Source organism: Kwoniella mangroviensis, chromosome 2 (genome assembly GCF_000507465.2).
Source record: "Kwoniella mangroviensis CBS 8507 chromosome 2, whole genome shotgun sequence".
Classification (NCBI taxonomy): Eukaryota; Fungi; Basidiomycota; class Tremellomycetes; order Tremellales; family Cryptococcaceae; genus Kwoniella; species Kwoniella mangrovensis.
The window spans coordinates 767,937-789,935 of record NC_088828.1 but is presented as its reverse complement, the minus strand read 5'-3'; the positions used below and the strand labels follow the sequence as shown (position 1 = coordinate 789,935).

Below are 21,999 nucleotides of genomic sequence, written 5' to 3'. Positions count from 1 at the left end.
GACAACGGGTATCATCAGACACGGAAATGATTGCAGCTACAAGTAAAAACCGTAGTCCATCGTACTATGCTATACCGACAACCATGCATATATAATGTATATTATTATAATTACTACCAAAATACATACAATTCAACTTGCAAAGATAATCAAACCGAACGAATATGACCCAACCTGATAGAAGAAAGCAAAATGCAAAAAGGGGTATATCATATGAAGGTATCTTTATCCGTATTGAAAAGCAAAGCCACTAAAATCATCCACCCTTCTCTCCGATTACTCCTGAGACTGACTAACCCTTGTCATCCACTGTCTTAAAGTATCCGCCAACACCCCAGGTAGAGCTTCCACATCTCTGAGAACCACATAAAATTCGAACGGGAACGTATCAAGGTATCTCTTCATATCCAATTTCATCTCTCCATTCTCCATCTTGTACTCTACAGTCTGCATCGACAAAATACTAGTCTTGCTCTTGGAGTTCACGGGCGTGGGAGCTGAGGATTGAGTTTGTTGGTTCAATGAATCGATAATGATGAAAACAATCATCACTCTCTCTTCGATTGCTTTTCTCAACAACTTTCTCAACTTGTTATGATCTTGACAAATTCCATCCGAAATGATAATCTGTAATTGCCATAAATCCGCTCCTCCTGTCAGGTTTCCAGTCGAACGAGATTCAGCCAGGTAGCCTAAAGATCTTTCCAACAATTTGACCACATCCGTTTTATTCTGGTTGAATTTGAAATTTTCAATAATCTTCTGACCGTCCATGTCGGTAAATGTACCTGAGCCATCTTTGAATGGATGAAGGATATCGATCGATTCACCAAATTTAGCAATGGATACCTGCCCGACTTCAAGTTTGTTCATCGACTGAGAAACTAATGCCAAAGTCTGGTAGGCCAAATCGATAGATTGAGATTCGAACATTGATTTTGAGTCATCGAGAGATAGCAGGACTTGATATTCCCTTTTGGAAGGTTTGGTACGTCTCAACCAAATTTTATCTTTGGTATATTCACTTGCGATGTAAGGTATGATCTTGCGCATGTTCAACCGTTTACCAGTACGGAAATCACCTTGTAGACGCGTTGCCAGGGTAGGTTCTAAGATCAATCGCAATTGTTCACATAAAGCGTATGAGAGGTCACTGGTCATAGAGGCGTATTTTCTCCATAGCTCTTCAGCGTTGGACGATCCGTCTTTGGCGATTCCACTTGAGTCGATGAGGTTGAGTTCTGGTTCTTCACCGTCGTCCAAATCAGGTTTGATATCCTTGTTTTCGATACCATCCTCTTCAGTAGGATCAAAGTCGATGTCCATCGTATCGTCTAAACCTGATCCTTTAGGTCCAGCACCAATGTCAGCCTGAGTGAGAGCCTTCTCTTCCCTCTGTCTATCTTCATCGACTGGAGCAGCAGATCGATGAGTCAACTCTCGTTCTTGATACTCTCCATTATCGATCTCAGGTTCTTCTTCGTCATCTTCCATTGCGGGGTTTCGTTCATCATGCCCTTCAGCCTCATCTTCGTCGACAATATTGAGGTCTTCTAGTTTCTGTCTTTCCTCTTCGCCTGCTCTGCCCAGCGCCTGCATATCGTCTTCTTTAGCTTCATCCTCTTCGATATATTCCACTTGACCCGGAGCCTGTTCTGACGCCTGTTGATCATCAGTAGGTTGAGGTTGTTGCTCTCTTTCCTGTTGGGAGAGAATCTCATCCCTTCTCCTTCGTATATCCTTGAGGATGTCACCGAGACTTCGAGAGGATTGAGGTTGAGATTGATCCTGAGCTGGGAGAGGTGCACCTGAGGAATCAACGGGGCCGTCAGATACTTGTTGATCATTGGATGGACCAGATTGCTGTTGAGATTGAGGCGCGGTTCTGCATCAAGATAGTGTTAGCTCCAGTCCCGTAAGATACAGTAAATCAAATGGCATTTTGAACTCACCCATCCTGACCTTGAGCATCTGCATCTAATTCCTCTTTCTCGCCATTCTCCTTCTCCTCGGTCTCCTTCTCTTCCTTCGATTCTCCTTCGATACCTCCACTGACACCTTGACCGAGTTCGGACTCTTGGGTCATATCATTTGACGCGGAAAGGTCTACATTTTGCTCTTTCTGAGCTTCCTCTTCTGTCTCGTCTTCACCCACTCCAGTAGCTGGAGGCGCCTCTTCGGCAGTTTCTCCCTCTTCCTCGTTACCCATATCTATATCGGATCCTCTATCATTGTCTGCATCATCATGATCGTCTTCCCCACCATCTGACATCTTCATATCATCATCGAAATCTTCTTCACCTTCACCTTCCTTCTCATCACCTTCTTCATCATCAAAGTTCAGATCTTCTGGTAAGTCAAGTTTATCTCCTTCCGGAACAGCAACTTGATCTTGATCTTGAGCAGATGGTTTATCTTCTTCTCCTTGCTCTTCTTCTGCGCCTTGTTCCTCCATCGTCTCTTCATCCAGCTCTTCACCTTGTTCATCTCCTTTTTGCTCTTCCTGTTTGCTTTCCGGAACTTGTTCTCCTTCTTTACTCTCTTCTTGCGGTTGTTCCTTCTCTTCTTTCTTATCCTTACTTTCTGTACCTTCTTTCTCCTTCGCAGCCACCTCAGATTCACCTTCTTGTTCCTGTGTCTTCTGATCCATCAACTCATCCGACCCACCATCTTTCTGTTCTTCCTTTTGCTCATCCCCCCAGAATTTCTCGTCTACCGCTCCGGGATCTAATGGATCAACATCACCAACATGTTCATCGTGATCTTCCTCTTCCTCTTCTTCGTCTCCACTACCTTCTTCATCCTTCTCTTTTCCATCATCCAATTTCCCTTCGAAATCATCGTCCATACTGAATGCATCATCATCATCTTCTTCACCTTTCTGTTGATCTTGTTCTTCTTCCTCTTCGTCCCCTTGTAAACCCTCAACTTGCGATTCCTCTTTGATTTCATTGGATACATTCTTATCACCTGTACCCGCGCCCATACCAGACCCTTCGACCATCTCTCCATCTCCACCTGCACCGTCATCTTCCGATTGTTCTTGAGGCTTACAGAATCCTTTTTGAGCTAGATCCAACATCAGTCGTCCGACCACGTAAGAAAGCTTGTAAGTCGCTTTGACAGTGTGAATATGGGTGGTGACAGCTTGAGCGTAAGATTCAGAGAAGGTTTCGAGGAATGGTAGAAGTCTGGCAAGACAATTTGGCGCAGCAGTAGAAGCAGATTGAGCGTCCGCTAATTCAGCGATGAAAGTAGAGATACGCGAGAGAATTTCCGATACACGAAGGGAGGAGGAGAAAATCCGCTGTTCCCTGAGCTCAGAAGGTACACGAGGATGTTCGTCGTTCTTGACTTCGGGTAAGGAAGGTGTCTTCATCTGTTGGGTGACCACAAGCAGCGATCGGATGAGTTCGTCGCTCTTCTTCCACGTTTCTGAGGATAGACCGGAGTTGACGGAAGGAGTGGAGAATTGTCTCATGGCTTTCACCATGATGACAACAGGTTGTAGAAGGTGTCGCAACTCGGGAGAAGCGATAGCTTGGGCGGTGAGTGAATCGATAAGCTTTGAGCGGATTTGGCCATAGGTTACGAGTAACGATGTTTCGGCTATTCAGGTCACGGTGAGTCTAGTGATATCACATACGAAGGTTGAAAACGCTTACCTTCGGTGAAGATTAGAGAATCGGAATCTTTTGATGAGTTCAAGGCTGAAGACAAGGCTTGTACCAGTAGGGTAGTTTCCTGTCTGAGCTCATGTAGAACCGTCGTATCGACCGAATTCGCTTGTACACCTTGCAACTCTCGCAGATGTCTGATACCCTCTTCAATTTCCCGAAGTGAACTGTGCATTTGGGATGCTGACAATTCAGCTTCAGTAAGAGCATCTAACAAAGCCTGACCACCCGCAATAGATGGTGATGTGGCGCAGTGTCGTAAGCGAGAGAGGATGGACGATAACTGGACAAGTGAGTGAAGCTCATTGACGGATCTATTTCGCTTGATCAGCATGTAGTCGTTCGTGTACGTTGTTGGTTCAGACTCACTTGTCCCTTTCGGTAAGAGCGGTAGCATAAACAGACTCTGTGAAGCCTATACCTCTTTCCAGATCCTGAGAAGCGATATCGTCATTGTGACCACTGAAAGCAGCTCTCAGGGCAGACATGAGAACATCCATTCGATGGTGATACGACTCGATCTTCTTGACACTTATCATATCGAAGTCATCAGGTAGACCTTCAGCGGAGATAGGTGGTCGATTGGCCAGCCATATCGTAGAATGCTGACGGGCAAGTTGATCGGCTCTCACAGCGTTGGAGAATCCCGAAGCTCGAAGAGCTTTCAGCAGATCGGAGAAAGCTTTACGTTTCCTACTGGCCAGATTGTTGACGATCTTGGTATTTTCCTTGGTGAGTGAGGACGGTGTAGCCTTTGCTAAAGCAGCAGCAGTTTCAATGATATCCACCGCCATGTTGTCCATATGGGAAGCGCTTGGACCTTTGAGAGATTCTCGCACATGGATATGAATTCGTGTGAATCGATTGAAAGTCTCGTCAAGTCGGATGAGGACTTCAGGAACAGCATGGATCGCTTGATTTCTGGCTTCGCTGGCTTTGGAATTCAAAGTGCTGACATCGAATACCGCTGAGCTGATAGTTTCGAAGGTGACCGCTGCGTCCTGCGATACGATACCAGTCAATTCTCCAAGGATGGGTGAGACAGGTTGTCGAAGCAGATCTCGGAATTTTCTGATACTCCTATGAAGGTGTTTATGGGATTTCTGCGCACTGGCTTTCAACGCGAACACATTGACATCTTTCCAACTAGCCAATTTGACAAAGTCCTTGATAGCTTTATCAATTACCGATCGTTGACTATGCATGGAGTCGACCAATCGTGGTTCGAACAGCCGTGCATTGGCGATTACATTATGAAGCAAGGTCGCGACCGACTTCAAACCAATGACTTGAGCGGAAAGATCGATAGCCATACGTTGGAAAGCAGAAAGTAGTCGTAATCTGGCGGAGAAAGTACCGAAGGTGCTTGAGTTGATATATGTAGATATCATAGGTAAAACCTCTTCCATATGTTTATCGATATCCGTGGCACTGACAGCCCCATGGATGAGCGCTCCATATAGTCTCATACTCCATTCGTTATCCTGAGCGATGTATTGAGCAGCTTGATCATCGAGTAATCGCATCCACGATGCGAGTTCAAGTCTTCGCCAGTTGATGATAAGGTTGGAAATTTCATCCCGAAGACTGCTCAAGGAGTTTTCACGATTTGCATAAGCCTCCCAATCTTCCGTGTGGACCAGAAGCTGTTCCAACGCAGATAACACTTGAGCGACAGGACTTCTGGTGTTAAGTGAAAGAATACGCTCGCATCGGTCTTTGATGTGTTGGGGCACCATTTGCTCCGGCCACTCAGTGATCAGGTGATCCAGCCGTTCGACTAATCGGATGAGGATTACATGAGCCTTTCGAACTTCCGGCTCATTGGGTGACAGATAGAAATTAGGCTGGATCGGCGACGTCCTAACCTCAACTTGTCGCCTATGCAGGAGCGAGATTTGATATGCAATACTATCATTATCGAGATTTTCATCGTAAGCGGATGTTTCGAAAGAATGGTGCAGGGTGTTGTCGATCATATCTTTCAGGAGGGAGCAAGGAGTTGATTGCTTTTGTCCGAATATCTCGAGTACAAGTTGATGGAAAGAAGCGACTTGATCGACTGAGAAGCGTCTATCTTCCTTCTGTTCCTCTCCATTCGTTTCTTTCGAACGTGAAGCATCTTCCGCACCTGCATCCTCATATTGAGGGAACAATTCCGCAAACTCTTTCTCCTCCTGCTCTTGATCCGAAAGAACCTCAATCTCTGTTTTCCGAACTCGGTATAAACTTTCAGAGGTCTGAGCTTCTTGCTGTTCTCGAATTCGGATACTGCTCCAAGCTTGGTAAAGACGGTCCAATTGTAGGAACAAACCAGGTAAGTGAGCGACCCGTTGTTGTTTGGTCTCCAGGAGATGCGAGTGGGCACAAGCGGCGAGCAGCTGGGTAGCAATTCCACTTGAATTGTCCATCGGGGCATTTGAAGCGCGATGAATTTGGCGTATGCCTGCTGTAAGAGGGAATGATATTGCGCTAGAAATCGTTGAAAGCGGTTTTGCGGTACGAAGCTCAGCATCTCTGGCAAGGGTGCGCATACCGAACTTGCTGAAAAGGACTGCGGTAATGATCGGTTGCACCAAATCTGACATATCATGGTAATTGGCAGAAAGCCGTTGCACCAAAGCGGCAGAGGCCAATTGGAAATCGTTTTCTCTGGCAAAGGCTTGCGGATGACCGTTAATGAGTGCACTAACAAGCTCGTTTGTTCGACTTTCACTAAAAGGGTCGTTTAAGAAGGAAAGAACCTCGTTGAACAGGTAGGAGAGTCGGACCGCGTCGGAAGGTCGATCAAGTGAAGGTCCGAGAGAGTCTTGCTCTTCCTTCAGGGCAGCGACTTTTTGATGTATGTTGGCAATGCGAGCAGAATCAGCGATACCTTTGAGAGCAGTTTCTCCGCTTTCAGCGGCAGACAGTTCCTCTTCAACAAGGGACAAGCGAGTATTTAGGACTGCTCCTAACAAGCTGCGTCTGACTCCCGGATCGATTGGGATATTTGTGACGTAGAGGTCGATGAGGAAACGCGATGCTGCCAGCCAGATATATCCTACAGATTTGAGATCTTGAGATTTGCTACCGACGGCGTTGAGAGATGGCATGATGCGCCTGAAAAGGGTATCTCGCAGATATATCATGGTAGGATCACTCGGACTTTCAGCCATGATTCGATTGATGAGACCGAGAATTTGAATAGGGTCTTCATTGTCAATATGAGGGATGTCGAAAGCCGAACAAATCTATGGATACGGTCAGCAATGGGCGGCCTCTATAGAGAACATAACCAGCTCACCATGATGATGGAGTCCAGTGCCATAGACAAAACATCCGCTCTTCGATCTTCAGTCGCTCGGGTCCTCCATAACAAGGTCTTGATTGAGAAACGCAAAGCGTCGTCCTGTTGAGGGATTTCCGACATTTTGACAACCTCGGTATTACTGCAGCAAGATCTTCAGCATTTGATCTTCTAAATTGTCACCAGATTCTGGACTCACCTGAATCGTAAAGCTGATGCCAGTCGAACGGGTTTGAAAAGGTCCGCTGGTCCATCCAGTTGCTGCGACGGAATGTGTTCAGCTTCATACGCCACACTCAGAATAGGAGATTATTCACATACCTCGTCATTTGAGTTTGAATGTTCCCACATCCTCTGCAAAAAGGTCGATACGGCTTGGAAGGTAATCGCATGGGTGCGAGAAGGGCCAACGGACCTTTGGAGAGGTAAGAGCGTGCTGAGCTGGATATTCTTGTCTTCCAAGAGCACATTGATGCAGTCTCCAGTGGCCTTTCATGGTATCCATCAGTGTCAGATCGACAAGTGCCTGCAAAATCCACTCACCCTTTGCAGGGATGCCAATTCGACGGTACTCAAGACAGACCAGTTACTCCATCCTGGTGGTACTTCTGATTTCCTGTGCTGCAGAGACTCAGCGCCCAAAATTAGAGTCTCGAGCTCTATGATCGACTCTGGCGATGGGGGTCCTTCAATCATATTTGAAAGAGCGTGCAGAACCGATACACGGAGTTCTAGATGATAAGTCAATAATGGCATGATATCTATCACAGTTGAAAGGTTAGCTTACCAGGATCACGTAAATCATCAGCTTTGTCTGACACCCGAGAGAAATCGTGTTGATTCGAACTGTCGCCAATGATATCCCTGAACAACATCCACACCTGGGTTTGACCTAGACCAGAAGTCAACTGAACTGTCTTCACCAGCCGCTGTAATTTCTCCATTACAGGCGCTAAGAATGGTAACTCTCGAAGTTGTTCATCGAGCCAGCCGGCGAGAAGTTTAGTTGAGGAGTAGTCGAAAGTAGTACTCTTAGCGTGGTCCTCGATAAGCTGTATATATACCAGAATCCGATCAAGACGTTCCACGTAATCCTGAAATACATGTAAGCGATCGGCTCGTTGCATACAGATGCACTTTCAACGCCTACCTCTTTTAGCCATTCTGACCCTATAATTAAGGGAAGCTGTTTCCTGATCACTTCTCTGAAGTAGCTCGTGAAAGGATAAATGTCGTTTCCGCCTTGGGCTGTGTTTCTTGAAGGTCCTCTTCGTGCTGAAGCAGCAGACATAGCGAGGATGCTTTTACCGCTAGTTGAGTCTGCAAGCCAAAATTGGATCTCGTCCTTTCGAACCTCATTACGCAAGATGGCTTGGAGTAGGCTGAAAACGATACCTCTTTGTCCTGCGTGGATGTTGGAATTGAGAGTGATATCGATTGGCTACAGAAGGGAAACGTGAGTTCGGAGAGCGACTTCAGTAAAAAGGGCTAGATGAACTTACCACAGAAGGGCTAAATTCTGCTTGAATTCTTTGGCTCGCGACAGCCTGTGTTGCTTGACCGCTCAGAATACTTGCCAGAGCTGCATCTCCGAGTATCTGAGTTGCAACATGCCAAATCGCCTTTTCACTTTCGAGGACAACAGAGCCAACTCGATTGAGATATGGTATGATCTGTTGGCTTTGGTTCGATATCTTGTCGGCAACAAGTGAGGCCACCGAGCTATCCTTGACCTCCTGAGCGATCTTATCGTTATTCGAAATAGCAGTGAAAGCTTGGAGAAGTGAGTGATCGGCCAACGTTGATATCGGATGACTTGGACTGGTTTCGTCTTCAGATCGAGCCATAAACAGTTCTACACCTCTGTTTCTCATCGCTCTTGATAATTCTCCGTGTCTTGGATCATAAGTCATGAAGAGTCTAAAGTCTTTATGAGGCTTCAGAACTTCCGGACTACCAGTTGAGGAACCTTTTTCACTCAGAACAAGTACTCCATTCGATTCGCACAGACTGTTTAGTCGATCAAGTACAGATGCACTACACAAATTCGCTTCTGAGATAAGGAACCATCCGCCGTTCTTGATGGCGTGGATGAGCTGTCCGTCGACCCATGCAAAGCCAACTGTGGCAGGACCAGCTTTGGTCAGACTGTTCAAGGCATGTCGAGCCCCATTGGTGCTGATATGCGGGGCAAGTTGAGACAGTATGTTTTCGCAAATAGTAGTGAAAGAGGGGATCGCATTGACATCAGATGCGGTGTTACAGCGTTGTCTTGCAGATCGGAGTCTGGTTGTCTGAGAAGCAAGGGAAGGGTCGTCATCAGAAACGACTCCAATGAGATAGTTGATCTCTTTTACAACCGCATCTAACATTCTGCCAACATCTTGTTGTTCGAAACTACCTAAGATTTCCGAAGTATCAACTCCGGGGTGCATAGCAAATTCTCCCAGTTCCCTTCCGGCACCTTCGGCAAGTCCTCTGACTAAAGCTCTTTTACCAATACCACAATCGCCGGCGAGGATGATCAGCCACCCTAATTCTATGCCTTTCAGTACAGATTGAGCGATTTCCAGATGATGATGTCTCAGATGTACGTCAATGGTAGACTTGTCTCCTCTTCTGATCAACGAGTGACCGACCTGCAGGAACGAAGGTGTGATGTAAGGCGTAGGTCGAGTAGTATCAATTTTGAGATCGAATATCCTTTCAAAGATACGAGTGACGGCTTCTCGGTCCCTCTCACTCCTGAATCGTTGTCTATACACCATCCAAAAGTATTCGGCGGGATGGTGGCTCTTTTCGAGACCATTGGGTAACGCAAGGAGATTGAACCATCTGAACAAATCTCGTAAGTTGAATTCCCAAGGACTACCTTCTCTTCCTATCGTGCGCGAGATCATAGTCTGTTCTCGCATTTCCTCGTTGAATAAGATCATCTTCTCGATCACGTCTTGAGGCATAGGATGGAGATCCTTACATATAATCCTGAGATCTTCAGAAGTATGTTCTTGCAGGTATACCTTGGTGAATCGATTCAAGAAGGATTTTGGAAGACCTTTTCTACCACCTCCTTGTTGGAGGGGATTCTGGGCAGCGAAAACTCTGAAATCGGGATGTCGATCGAATGATTTACCTAATTCTGGGATAAAGACTGTACCTCTATGATCCAATACTGCATTTAATCCTTCTAACACGGTCTGAGAAGCGAGATTCATCTCATCTAACAAGACCCAATCACCTTTCTGCATTGCATCGAGGAAGGCTGCATCTCTCCACTCGAATTCACCAGGTTGACCTCCTTCCACTGGTAGATCGGAACCAAATAAGTCGATGAGATCCGTCTGGTCAGAAAGATTGATTCGCTGAAGTCGATGTCCTGCTACAGCTGCGAGAGCTGAGACAAGACTGGTCTTTCCTACACCGGGACTACCTTCGAGCAAGATAGCTTTCGGTAGTTGACAGCCACGAAGAGTTCGCATGGCGTTGAGAGCAGTAGTCGGTGCTTCGAGTCTGAACATCGATGTCTCAGATATGACTGGCCCCCTCGGAATGGCGAAAGAACCGATGGCCAATGCTTCTGAAGTCATCTTGACAGCTAAATCTGATTGAGCATGAAGAGTCAAACCACCCGGGAGATTGGATGCAAAATGGTCTAGTTGCAATAGACACTCGTTACGTAGAGAAGCGATTGATTGGGTAGACATGCCAGCAACTTGAGGTAGGGATTCAAGACCGTCAATCAGAACCATTTGTCCACCGTGATGCTGATGAATAGTCAGCATAGGTCACTGTATTATCTGAGCAGTAACTTACAAATGCTTGAGCTTCATTTGACCCTTTGCAGAACATGTCATTGGTGAAGCTGACCCAAGCCTAACGTATATACCTCTGTCAGCCAACTTCGTGACGTAGGAGTTGAGAAATAGATGGCACTCACCAAGATATCCCGCAGACCGAGACCAGATAGGTCACCTAGTTTTTCACCAAACCACAAGAAGAAGTCTAGGATGAATGGTCCGCACTCCTTCAGTTCTTCCTTCTTCCACGATTGACCAATGATCTGTAACATATCTCCTCTATCATTCAGGGCTGGAACCCAAATTTCGGTAAATCGATTTCGCAATGCAGGGGATAACTCTTTCTTTCCGAAATCTCCTCCAGGGTTCATCGTAGCAACGACATGAAATCGCTCATTAGCCACGATAGTAGCTTCGTCGATATCTGAGCCACCCTTCTCGGCTAAGACAAGTGTTCTTCCAGGTTCCAACACGGAGTTGAGTCGTTCGAGAACTGAGTCATCGGCTAAAGACACTTCATCTAGCAAAAGTAGATCACCGTTCGTCATGGCATGGACAAGAGGACCGTCAGACCATTCAAACAGAGCTGATAATTGTTTGATTTCTCGCTTGCATTGTCGAATTACTTCTTGATCAATATCTGTTCGATGCGTTAGGTCATTGCAGAGAGACATGAGCTCGTCATCGGAGATCGCGCCAGATAAAGTAACGAATTGACCAAGAGTATTGATGATTCTCGATCTTTTCTCTAATCTATTCCTGACTGGTCTTTGACTTCCCAACAGATCCGCCGTTTCCATGTTCTGGTGGCAGTTCACGCCGACCAATTGTTGATTGAACATCTGAGCGATGACTTCGCAGACCGAAGTCTTACCACAACCAGTCTCTCCCACAAGCAGGACCGGTTCATTATGCGCCAAAGCCGCGGCGACCAGTGCAAATAGCCTTTGCATAGCTCTAGTCCAGACCATCTTGGTAGGTGGAAGATTGGTTGTCGGCATTCGAGTGAGAACGGTGCTAGACCTGTCAAAAAGCGAATACATGTCCTCGTTAATAGCAACTTTCATAATCTCTTCGATGACTTGCTTGATCACAACTTTATCATCATCTTGACGGGCTCTCTCTGCAAGCAGCATATAACCATCTTCAGCAAGCTGCTGATATCCCACGGCACCTCTTTCCGCCCATCTAAACAAATCTCTGAGCGTTGCGAAAGAGCTCTTAGATTCAAATACTCTTGAGGCTTGACGGCGGTGACGCAGTTCTGCAAAGACTTGAACTATCTTTTTAGCGTACGAAGGAGCGATCTGACATCGCTGACATAGGATGGTTTCAAGCTCATCTTTGGGCACATCATCAAAGTGTACTTCAAGAAATCGATTTCGGAAAGCTCGAGATAAGACTTTTCGTCCAGCGTATAGGCCTGGAGGATTCTGGGTAGCGAACAAGATGAAGTTGGGGTGAGGTTTGATGACTTCTTGCGTTTCGGGGATGACTAACTCTCTGTTATCATCTAAAAGACGATTCAAAGCTTCTAATACATCAGTCGGCGCCAAATTCAATTCATCTAGCACTATCCAATGTCCTTGTTTGACAGCAGTAACCAGAAGTCCTTCCTGAAATACGAGATTACCGCTATGGGGGTCGGTTACATAGGTACCAAGATACTCCTGAATGTCGGTATGCTCGTGATTATTGATCCTGACAAATCGATGACCAGTCTGACGGGCTAAAAATTCGACTGCACTAGTTTTACCAGCTGAAGTGGGACCTTGAATAAGCACAGGGTATCGTTTAGTGAGGATGACACGCGCAAGATCAGATAGCTTGGCTTGAACCGAAGGAGTGATAATGTACCTGGATTCGGGTGCTGGAGGTAATGGACCGCGCTGAAGCCAGAAGGGACCAAATCGGATGAAATCATCGGGATCCATTGAGGCGGGAAGCGAAGGGACTTGAGCAAGGACAGCTCTAGCGTTCTTCATGGGGCTCAAGATATATTTTTCCCCCGCTTCATGAGCTATCTTAGCACTAGGCCCATCGAGAGACATAGTGAACGCCATGAGGTATCCCTCCCAGATTCCTCGTCGTCGCCCAAACAGTGGAGCACTTTGCACAGCAAATGTCAGAGCTCGAGCCAATGTTCGCATGCTGTAATGAGGCGCAGCATTGGACCCGTCAACGATTTCCTTAGCGGAAGATAGCTTCTTGAGGGTGGTGTATAGTTCGACAACGTCCAAGATTACACTTCTGTCCCCTGCAGCAGCATCACCGAGATATTGAGAGACAATGGCGATAAGGGCCTCCCGATCATCGTCTGGTGGAGGTACGTAAAGCTCGGTGAATCTAGCTCGAAGATTGGGAGGTAGATCCTTCTTTCCTACGTCAGTTGCCGGGTTCATACAAGCGAAAAGGCGGAATTGCGGGTGTCGAGCGATAGGTTCCACATCTCCTCTCTCAGTCAAAACCAATGAGGCGGTGGGCCCCTCCAGAATAGTCGAGATTGCTTCCAGAGTTTCTTGAGACGCCAGGTTGACTTCATCCAGCAAAATCCATTCTCCCGACTTCATGGCTTTGACTAGTGGACCCTCGACAAAGGAGAAAACGAGTTTACTGTTCATTTTGACGTGATGGAGATCGAAATCGGATATATCCACGAGCAGAGATTGCCATTGAACGGCTACTTTCGTGGCTTTGGTGATCTTCCTACGCTTTGGTGGACCACCTTCGACAGGTGTTGCAGGTTCGCTTTCACCTTTATCTAGCTTGTCGATAGCTCTTCTAGCCGAAGAAGACCAAAGATCTGCGCACCGACCCCATTTCCTGCCAGCTAAAGCTTTCGATGCAGCTTCCACATAAGCGCCATTCTGAGATTTACCCATGCTAAACGTTTCGCAGAACAGTTTTTGCCATCGCACATGAAGATTTCTAGCTGGTATGGAAGCATCAATTGGCTTGAAACCACCAAGCAGATCACTACTTTCAGTTTGCATCGATAAATTGAGTACGGTAAGAGGTTTTTTGACGATTGATGCGATGTGCTGAACAGCAGTGGTTTTTCCAGTACCTGTTTCACCGACCAGAAGTGTTGGTTCACCAACAGTAAGAGATACAGCAATCCGCTCGAGCAACACAAGGGATGGTTTGGTGAGGGCAAAAGGGCGTGAAGAGGAGGCTATTTCACGTCGGGATGATCCAATTACGTCCATGACGGTACGGCCAATGTGAAGCTGTCTTGAAGTGGGGCTAACCTCGAAATTAGGTTTCCTACCTTCCAGTGCTGAAACTCTATCTGCATCCATGCCTAAGCCTTGAGAAATTACCTCCAGCATTTGAGATCGTTTCTGTAGCGAGACACCTTTGTTATCTAAAGACGCAACGAAGATGTCAATGGCTTCTAGGAAAATCTCGTCTTGAAGAGTGGGGTTGTAGAGAAGAGTAGCACCGGATTGCTCTAGAGAAGCGAGAGACGTCGACGACGGCAGATTCCGTTCGACTCTTGCACACCATTTCTCTAAATCTCGCAAGCCAATATCTCTAGCCTTGACTTGACCGGATAACTTGTCGAATGGTCGCAAAAGATGCCAAATGTTGACCAGATTCATGAGAAGAGATTTGGGAAGACGCTGGAATCGAGCCGAGAGAATTCCGAGGATATCTTCATCAGAAGGAGAACCAAGGTGAACTTCGTGGAAAATGTGGTGACCGAAGAAAGTTGGCACTGTATAGCCTGTCCGAGTGGTCCGAGTGACAAATAAAGCAAACCCATCGCCTGCTTCGATATCCTCTCGTCCTGATATGGTTAATCTTGCTCTTCTTCCAGGTCGTCCAATCTTCAAGCTTCTCGCTATACTAGCGAGAGTAACCAGCATTTCCGTGCTACCCCTGTCTACATCTTCGAAGATGACCCATCTTCCCGCTCTAATCGCTTTGGCTAAAGCACCTTCCATCCATTCAAAAGTTCCGGGCTTGGTAGAAGATGAGACGTAGGTACCAATCAGACTTTTCACATCGATGGATGTATCTGCTAGAGGGATTGTGAGGATACGGTTCGTTGGTTGCTGAGAAGGATATAGCATTGACGAGAGATACTGAAGAACATGTGTCTTCCCTGAAGAAGGTGGGGAGGTAAGAAGGATTGGTAGGCCAAGCTGTAATAGGGGGCAAATTGAGAGCAGAGCAACATCGGCAGGTGTGGTGCGAACATGTAGGATTGACGTTGTGAGGTTCGAAGATGGCAAAGCGCAAAATAGTAATGAATCCGCGACTAGCGTGATATGGCGAGACAGGTCGGATGGATTGATCAAGGGGTAATGGGAGAAGGTAAAGTCTGATATTGACTGTCGGGCTACATATGACCTTAGTAAAACCTTTGCTACGATTCCAGCAAGTAACTTACCGTTTCCTATACGCTGAGCCTCTTTTATTGGCAACATCCACCCGTCCATTACAATCTTGCGGACCTGATATCCTCCGCCAGGCAGTTTCACTATTTCGCTTCCGTATGCAATATTCACATCCACCTTATCAATCTCCCCTACCCATTCTTTCTCCATTTCCATACGCTTTTCTTCACTCCATCCTTTCTGCTTAGCTAATATTTGAATTGCTAGAAGCCTAACCCCACGATCGGGATGTTCCATACGTAACGTATGAAGTGTAGACAAAGGCCAATCATTTCGATTGGCTATACAAGGATCGGCTGTAATTAATCGCAGTTGGGATAGCAGAAGAGAGTACAGTCGTTCTACAGGGGCAGTCTGTATTTTTTCTTGTGGAATAGTTGATATAGGAGAGTTGCGAAAAGGCGATTGAACAATGAATGCGTGGATTAAGCTGTTAAAGACCAAAGTGTGTGAGCTATATTTGACGGTCATATATAAGAACAACGTACCTCCATAATTCTGGATAGACGTCCGCCAGCGATGTGAGAGTGGTAAGTCTCTTCTCTAGGAGTTCTATATCTGAGAATGCAGAGTCCTTGAGCCATCGCGCCAAAAGATCGATAAGGATGGGTTGAAATCTGGAGATGACAAAGGCAGATACACCTTCAAAAGCGCAGATGAGGGACAAGGCATCGAGCAGCTCAGTGGTAGAAGATGAAGATGAAGCGTTGAAAGCATAGTCGAATACTATGCGTGGTACCGATACTGGAGCTGGGGAAGAAGGGGTGTAACCGAGATCATCGAGTAACAAAGTGGTTTGTCGTCGAAGATCCAAATGGAGAGGGGAGATATGCGCAGGGCTAGATGGTCCGCTGACGATCTGATTGTCCAAGGAAGAAGCCACATCCACCTCCATTTCCTGAGCTTCTGACATGGTGTCCAAGTGTTGGGGCGATTATCGACCTCTTCAACCGTAATGACATGTAGAGCAAGCAATAAATTTTGTAACTCGTCCAGTTGAACATCTTCAGAAATTTAAGAACCGGATCAAACATCGACGGAGATAGCCTCAAACTCCTTCGGACCCCAAAACAAACATGGCGCTGATGTCCGCCCGGTGATGGCGGTTGCCTCCACTTTCTGGTCCCTTGCGAAACCAGGTTGATTACGCCATAGATCGCAACCACATTATCTGTGAGTTCTTGTTGTTACCTTATATACCACCATGAAGGTATTTATTCTGGGTGCTACAGGTAAGCTAAGGGAAAACCGATGTCACCTCATAGCTCATGAATGAATCCATCTTGTATAGGCTTTCTGGGATTCCCAGCGGCCGAAGCGTTCGTTCGGGCAGGCCACATCGTTTATGGTAGTACACGATCGCAGAAGAGTGCAGAGGAAGTACTCGCACCAAATGAGATCATACCTGTAGTAACTGATCCTTATAGTGAAGAGGGAAGGAAGGAATGGGGAGTTATAGCTGCTCAGTGTGACGTCGGTAAGTCAACCTGCATAGACCGAAAGTGGCTGGCCTTGTTTGGCTTACAAGCGATTCAGTCATTGATGCGTTATCCGCGAACGGGGCTAAACCCGCTATCGATACCTTTCATAACTTCTTAAAACATCTTGACAGGCCAAAGGGATCGCCCAAACCCACATATATATACACTTCTGGATTATGGATCAACTCTCGAGGCTATGGCGGATTGGACAAGTGGACTGACGAAAGACAACCCACATCGACATACAACGAAGCCGTACAATGGCGGCCGTTGATAGAAGTGCCAGTCTTGGAAAGTGCGTGTACATAGCTCCTCATATCTGCAGCGCTCATTGTTGATGATAATTATAGGTGAGAAAGCTCACGGTATCGTCATCCGCGGGGCAGTCGTATACGGCCGCGATGGCTCCGCATTCGCTAGCTATATATTCGATGAAGCTCTCAAAGCCAGTAGGACCGACGAGAAGATATTTGACACTGTTTACTCCCATGAGACGAGGATAGCATCGATACATACAGATGATATGGCAGACTTGTACCTGAGAGTAGCTGAACGGGTTAGTCTTCCCATAGTTGGTGCTTTAAATATTGACTATCAATTTCTGGTTACTTAGGGACCAATATTGAGGGGTCAAGTGTTCATGGCTTCTAATCAGTTTATTGAACGTCTCACGGACATACTAGATGCGGTGGTAAGGGTTTCAGGATGTAAAGGATATAAAGGGAAGGCGCCAAAAGGGGGTAAGTTCAGCAACGCTTGCAAATTTCGAACGCTAAATCCCCCAATCAATAGCAATGCAAGAAGCCTGGGTGTCTTCTACCCTCATCAAACCCAGTCTTGGGGATGCCTTGACAGGCTGGCGACCAAGGAAGATGAGTTTGGTCGATGGAATGGACATCTACTGGTCTTCATATCTGGCCAACAAGAAATTACGGGAACCATGAATGTCTCATACACATGTCAACGTACAGTTCACGCTGTACGAGACGATCCAATTGGATCTTCTTGTCGCATATCGTCTTTGTGGGTTCATCGACTCCGTCCAAGGAAGTCGTCCAATCTCGCCTGAAGACCAGGGCTGTGCTCGAAGTCCCTCACATTTCCAGTGCCGGCGTTCGAGTCGAACCGCTTTCGAGCATCAGCTGACCTGTCTGAGAAAGCTCCAGCGATGCTTGATGTCACTCTACTAAGATACGTTCTTGACTTATCCCACATAGAGCTTGCAGTCGAAGCTATTGACGGCGAGGGCAAGCCTTCTCGAAAGTCATAATTTTCACCCAGGCTAGTGAGAGTCAGCTATACTGTATGGTTTAAAGTGATTCGAATAATCCACTTACATCTGTTCGAAAGTGGTTTTACTCCGACTTGATATGCTCCACTCCGACTCGTCAACACACAGCATCAACGCTGAGGATGTAGGAGTGTTGGCAATCGAGGAATGTTTACTTGAATTGCGTTCATAGCTGAACGGGGATCTCTCTAGGTAGGAGCTGAGGACGGTTGATTAGTGGGCATAGCTGAAGGAAACGATACGCTCACCTATCGACGCTTCTGGACAGAGGTGCCCAAGGTGAAGCTTCATTAGAGTCAATGAATGAACTGCTGATATTGGGATTGAAGTAGATACTAGGAATGCCCGTCGAGGCTGAATCTGAAATTGCCGAAGTTGCTGATGAGGCATTACTTGGCACTGGCGAATTGGAACTTTCCCATGATAGACCGACAGAATTTGCGCAACTAGACGCTTGAGATGGGCTAAATATCGAGTTGTCTGACATGATTCGTTCACTAGTATTTTGTCTATTGCTGAACCGGTGTGATATATTTGTTGTTGATGATATAAGCAAAAAAGTGAAGTCAGTAAGTCGAGGATTTATTCTGTTTCATGTTTTTGACTGGACCCTAATGACAACATGACGAAGATCAAAGGACGATTGTTTACCTCAATGTATCATTGCAGCTTATTGTCAACGGAACAACGAAAACGTGACACGTCACTGTATCATAAAATACCATGCATAAAGGATCCGCCAGCATTCATCACACCAATACAGCTATCAGATTCCGGGAATACCCAAGCTGTGCACATTAGGGTACAGTATACAGTATAAGCATGTGACAAGACGAATTACCATACAAGCTCGGGTCCTCTTTCACTAAATATGCCTGTAGACGCCTTCCATTCGCCAGTGAACCTACCGTTTTCCTTCATATCTGAATAACTGAACTCGTACGGTGAACCACTATCAGAATCAAAGCTCTTGTCGTAGTCTAGTCGGGAATCTCGTCTTCCGGTGATAGCAGAGCTGAATCGACTGATTATGGACTTGGCTTTCTTGTAGAAGGTTTGCTTGCTAGCTGACCATCTTGACTTGTGTGAGGCGACTGATTCGGAACTTTGATTTCTACTAGTTGACCAATAATTAGCATAGGTACGTGGAAACAGAAGACGATGGTTGAAGCTTGAAACCTCACCTCTCCATATAGTGGCTACAGGCCTTCTCATTGGAGTAATAGGGCTGAGAGTGGAACGCCGATTGGTTCACCGATGCTGAATAAGGCGGAGGGGCAGGCTCACTCTGATCGTTCGGAGATGCAGACTCGAGCCAGCTGATATCTTTCTTCTCGCCAACGCTTAAAGCATAAAATCGGCATCACTGTTTGAAGTGATATGAGTTTACTTACTAGGAGTCAGGATCATCTGACATCCGACTCTCCGATGCGGAAGTACAAAAGGTTTCGATAGATGCCGCACTTGCATTAAATCGTTGGGGCCAGGGATGGACTATCTGAAGGTCTTGATTAGGGGTCCCAAACGATGAAGGATAGAGGGGATCTGCGGACGGAGCAGTATCAGTGAAGCTAATGGTAGATGCTGCCTCGTTACAGGAGCTGTAATCCGTGTCATCCAGGTAAATGTCGAAAGATTTGGGCGGTTGTGGTGATGAGGATGGCCCATACGACGAACTGGCATGAGAGAATCATCGTGGTTGATCCGGATTGTATTCTTGCGGCAAACTGTAATCCGATCTTGCAGCTAGTTGACTGAAAATCTGGGAAGACACGCTGGGGGCACTATTATTCGAAGGATAATCAGGCATTGTTCCTGGTTTAATACCGATGTTCAAGGAAGGGTTGATGCACAAATTTACGGTACAAGATATTGATAGATCAGCCATTATATATGTGTTTTTTCGTCAAGAGGGGTCCACTAAGAAAGGATCAGCTCGTCCTGTCATCACGCCTTTTGTATTAAAAAGGAGGGTATACACCTTTCGGTGACCGTTCGTCCTTTCCATTAACACTTATGACCAACCATGACTCGATGTCTACAACTGCATCATACAGTTTTGAGCGAAAAGGGTGAGTCAAAGGAACAGATATCGAACATCGGTCAAATACTGCATACATACAGCATCACAAAGGGTTTATGCTACAGATGGAACTGTCTCCATTACCGTCATCGTGGTGTCATCATTTTCTTGCTAATATCATCTGACTCGATTGAGTCGAATCTGGGTGATCTGTCGGAGGTGGGTGATCGACGTCATACAGCCTATCCTCGGGCAACGACTTTCGTCTGACCATTGGTAGTTCCTTCTGAGGTCCGTTGGATAGATGGCCCACTGGTGGCAGGTTTGCCGTACTGTACAGGGTGTCGCTTGGACCATTAGATTCAGCTCTTGATTGGAATTCACAATCCCAAGCGTAAGGGTCTAGGCGCTCGTAGTCCAATCTTGAATCTGATGCGTGTTGCCTGAGATAATTTTTGATGGTGCTGCACGCTTGGGACCAACGGTCGGTCAAGGTGGATATGATTTCTGACCAGACGTTGGTTGAGATAGATCTGACGAGCCCTCTTTCGTTGTTCTCGGTAGTCGGAGCATCTAGTTGTGGAATCGCCAATTGAAACTTTGTCACTTGTTGAGGAGACTGAGCTACATCGTCAGGCAAGTGAACTGCGATCGAGTTTTCCGAGGGGTTCTGACCGGTGATGCTGTCCCACAAAGCTGGGAGTGACCATGAACTCGTATCGGAAGGGTCGACTAGCGAGGCTACTTCCGATTCTGGGCCATCGGTAACCACTATTGCTGGGCGACTGCCGAGCTCTTCGATCACAGGCACATCAAACATCTGGTCATACCAAGTCCATCGGGTATCTTTTGGAATCTCTCCTCCTGCTGGGACAGATTGAGAAGATACTATAGAGAGGGGTCGACCGGAGTCCCCTGTATTTTCGATGTATATGGTATCTCTGGCCTTCGAGGGGATATATAAATCTTCAAGGTCGAATACCCTGGTTGAGCTTTGCACACCATTGGGGATCCCTATGGGGACGCTTATCTCCATGGTAGCCGATTTGGGATACTCGACTGTGATCGTGATGGTTGATGGACTAGATTGGTATGTCGAGAAAACTGGAAATTCTAGTCCTGATGTTTGAGCTGATAGGTCGGTCAGACTCTCCTGTTGGGCGAGAGCAGGAGACCATTCAGGGGAGATTGATCGGGAAGAGCCGGGTGTACATTCATAAATCGAGTAATTATCTACTGGTCTCCCCATCGAGGTTGACAGGTGGGACAGGTCAAGGTGATATGACATATCGAGAACTTTATCTATCGCTTCTGAGCTTATTTTGGTGATTCGATGGTTGTTGTGCTTTGAACGAACTCTTGTGGTATTCTGGTGGCAAACTTGAAGAAGAAATGAGCATTGCCAGATCATTTTGATCCAAGGTCAATATTACCCTTTTGCAAGCTGGTCGGAGTTCCGCTTTCTGTCATCGTGGAGCGTTTAAAGAAAGGATGCGCAGAAAGGAGATATTCTTCTCTGAAAGGACTGATGTTAACTGGTGATAAGTGAAGTCACCAGGATGCCACATTCATTGTTGCCAGGTTTCCTTTGCGTAAACTTGAACGAACATCGAGTGCTAAGAGGAAAACTCATCAGCGCGACTGGCAATCAAGAATGTTCCATTCGACTCTTTGATGTTCCACTCTGTCTCTTGCGGTCAGCATATGCAATTGTGCCTCCTGCTGGTTTCAATGATGATCATTTACCTTGGTGCAATACATACTGATAGAAATGGTAAACGTTACTCTACGCAAGAAGAAGATTATCTAGCCACTGTCTGTAGGAGCGGTCGTAGCAAGGCGACCGATCGTACGTTCGATGTAGGTGGTCGCTTTTTTCGATCGTATTCATGTTAAGATTAACGGGAACCTGGATGCGCAATACCTGGATCCTACACATTACGAGGAATCCAGAAGGTTTGTGCTTGACCGTGCTTTCCAGCGGAATTGGATTCTGGACATTTACGAATGTGGGGCCATTCTTGCCAATAGGAGA

General features: G+C 46.4%; 5 protein-coding genes across 5 annotated transcripts; 1 reads left to right on the top strand and 4 right to left on the bottom strand.

The window, feature by feature from the left end:
• Positions 1 to 276: 276 nt before the first annotated feature.
• Positions 277 to 16,082, bottom strand: I203_107148 (uncharacterized protein; the record flags this gene model as incomplete). The annotated part of the gene is made up of 15 exons (XM_065518142.1): positions 277 to 1,885; positions 1,953 to 3,609; positions 3,666 to 3,991; positions 4,047 to 6,910; positions 6,964 to 7,108; positions 7,166 to 7,227; positions 7,288 to 7,455; positions 7,510 to 7,697; positions 7,754 to 8,060; positions 8,117 to 8,407; positions 8,469 to 10,730; positions 10,780 to 10,839; positions 10,904 to 15,111; positions 15,163 to 15,599; positions 15,658 to 16,082. 15 exons carry the CDS (start codon positions 16,080 to 16,082, stop codon positions 277 to 279), a joined length of 15,009 nt encoding a protein of 5,002 aa, XP_065372872.1.
• Positions 16,083 to 16,373: 291 nt separating this feature from the next.
• I203_107147 (uncharacterized protein) lies at positions 16,374 to 17,594 on the top strand (the record flags this gene model as incomplete). Its single annotated transcript, XM_019145231.1, has 6 exons — positions 16,374 to 16,401; positions 16,461 to 16,646; positions 16,706 to 16,945; positions 17,001 to 17,206; positions 17,264 to 17,390; positions 17,443 to 17,594. 6 exons carry the CDS (start codon positions 16,374 to 16,376, stop codon positions 17,592 to 17,594), a joined length of 939 nt encoding a protein of 312 aa, XP_019005050.1.
• Positions 17,595 to 17,679: 85 nt separating this feature from the next.
• I203_107146 (uncharacterized protein) lies at positions 17,680 to 18,428 on the bottom strand (the record flags this gene model as incomplete). Its single annotated transcript, XM_019145230.1, has 3 exons — positions 17,680 to 17,932; positions 17,988 to 18,140; positions 18,190 to 18,428. 3 exons carry the CDS (start codon positions 18,426 to 18,428, stop codon positions 17,680 to 17,682), a joined length of 645 nt encoding a protein of 214 aa, XP_019005049.1.
• A 350-nt stretch (positions 18,429 to 18,778) lies between these two features.
• I203_107145 (uncharacterized protein) lies at positions 18,779 to 19,751 on the bottom strand (the record flags this gene model as incomplete). Its single annotated transcript, XM_065518141.1, has 4 exons — positions 18,779 to 19,055; positions 19,126 to 19,284; positions 19,336 to 19,486; positions 19,670 to 19,751. The coding sequence occupies 4 exons, from the start codon at positions 19,749 to 19,751 to the stop codon at positions 18,779 to 18,781; spliced, it is 669 nt and encodes a 222-aa protein (XP_065372871.1).
• Positions 19,752 to 20,124: 373 nt separating this feature from the next.
• I203_107144 (uncharacterized protein) lies at positions 20,125 to 21,252 on the bottom strand (the record flags this gene model as incomplete). Its single annotated transcript, XM_019145229.1, has 1 exon — positions 20,125 to 21,252. The coding sequence occupies one exon, from the start codon at positions 21,250 to 21,252 to the stop codon at positions 20,125 to 20,127; it is 1,128 nt and encodes a 375-aa protein (XP_019005048.1).
• Positions 21,253 to 21,999: the final 747 nt, after the last annotated feature.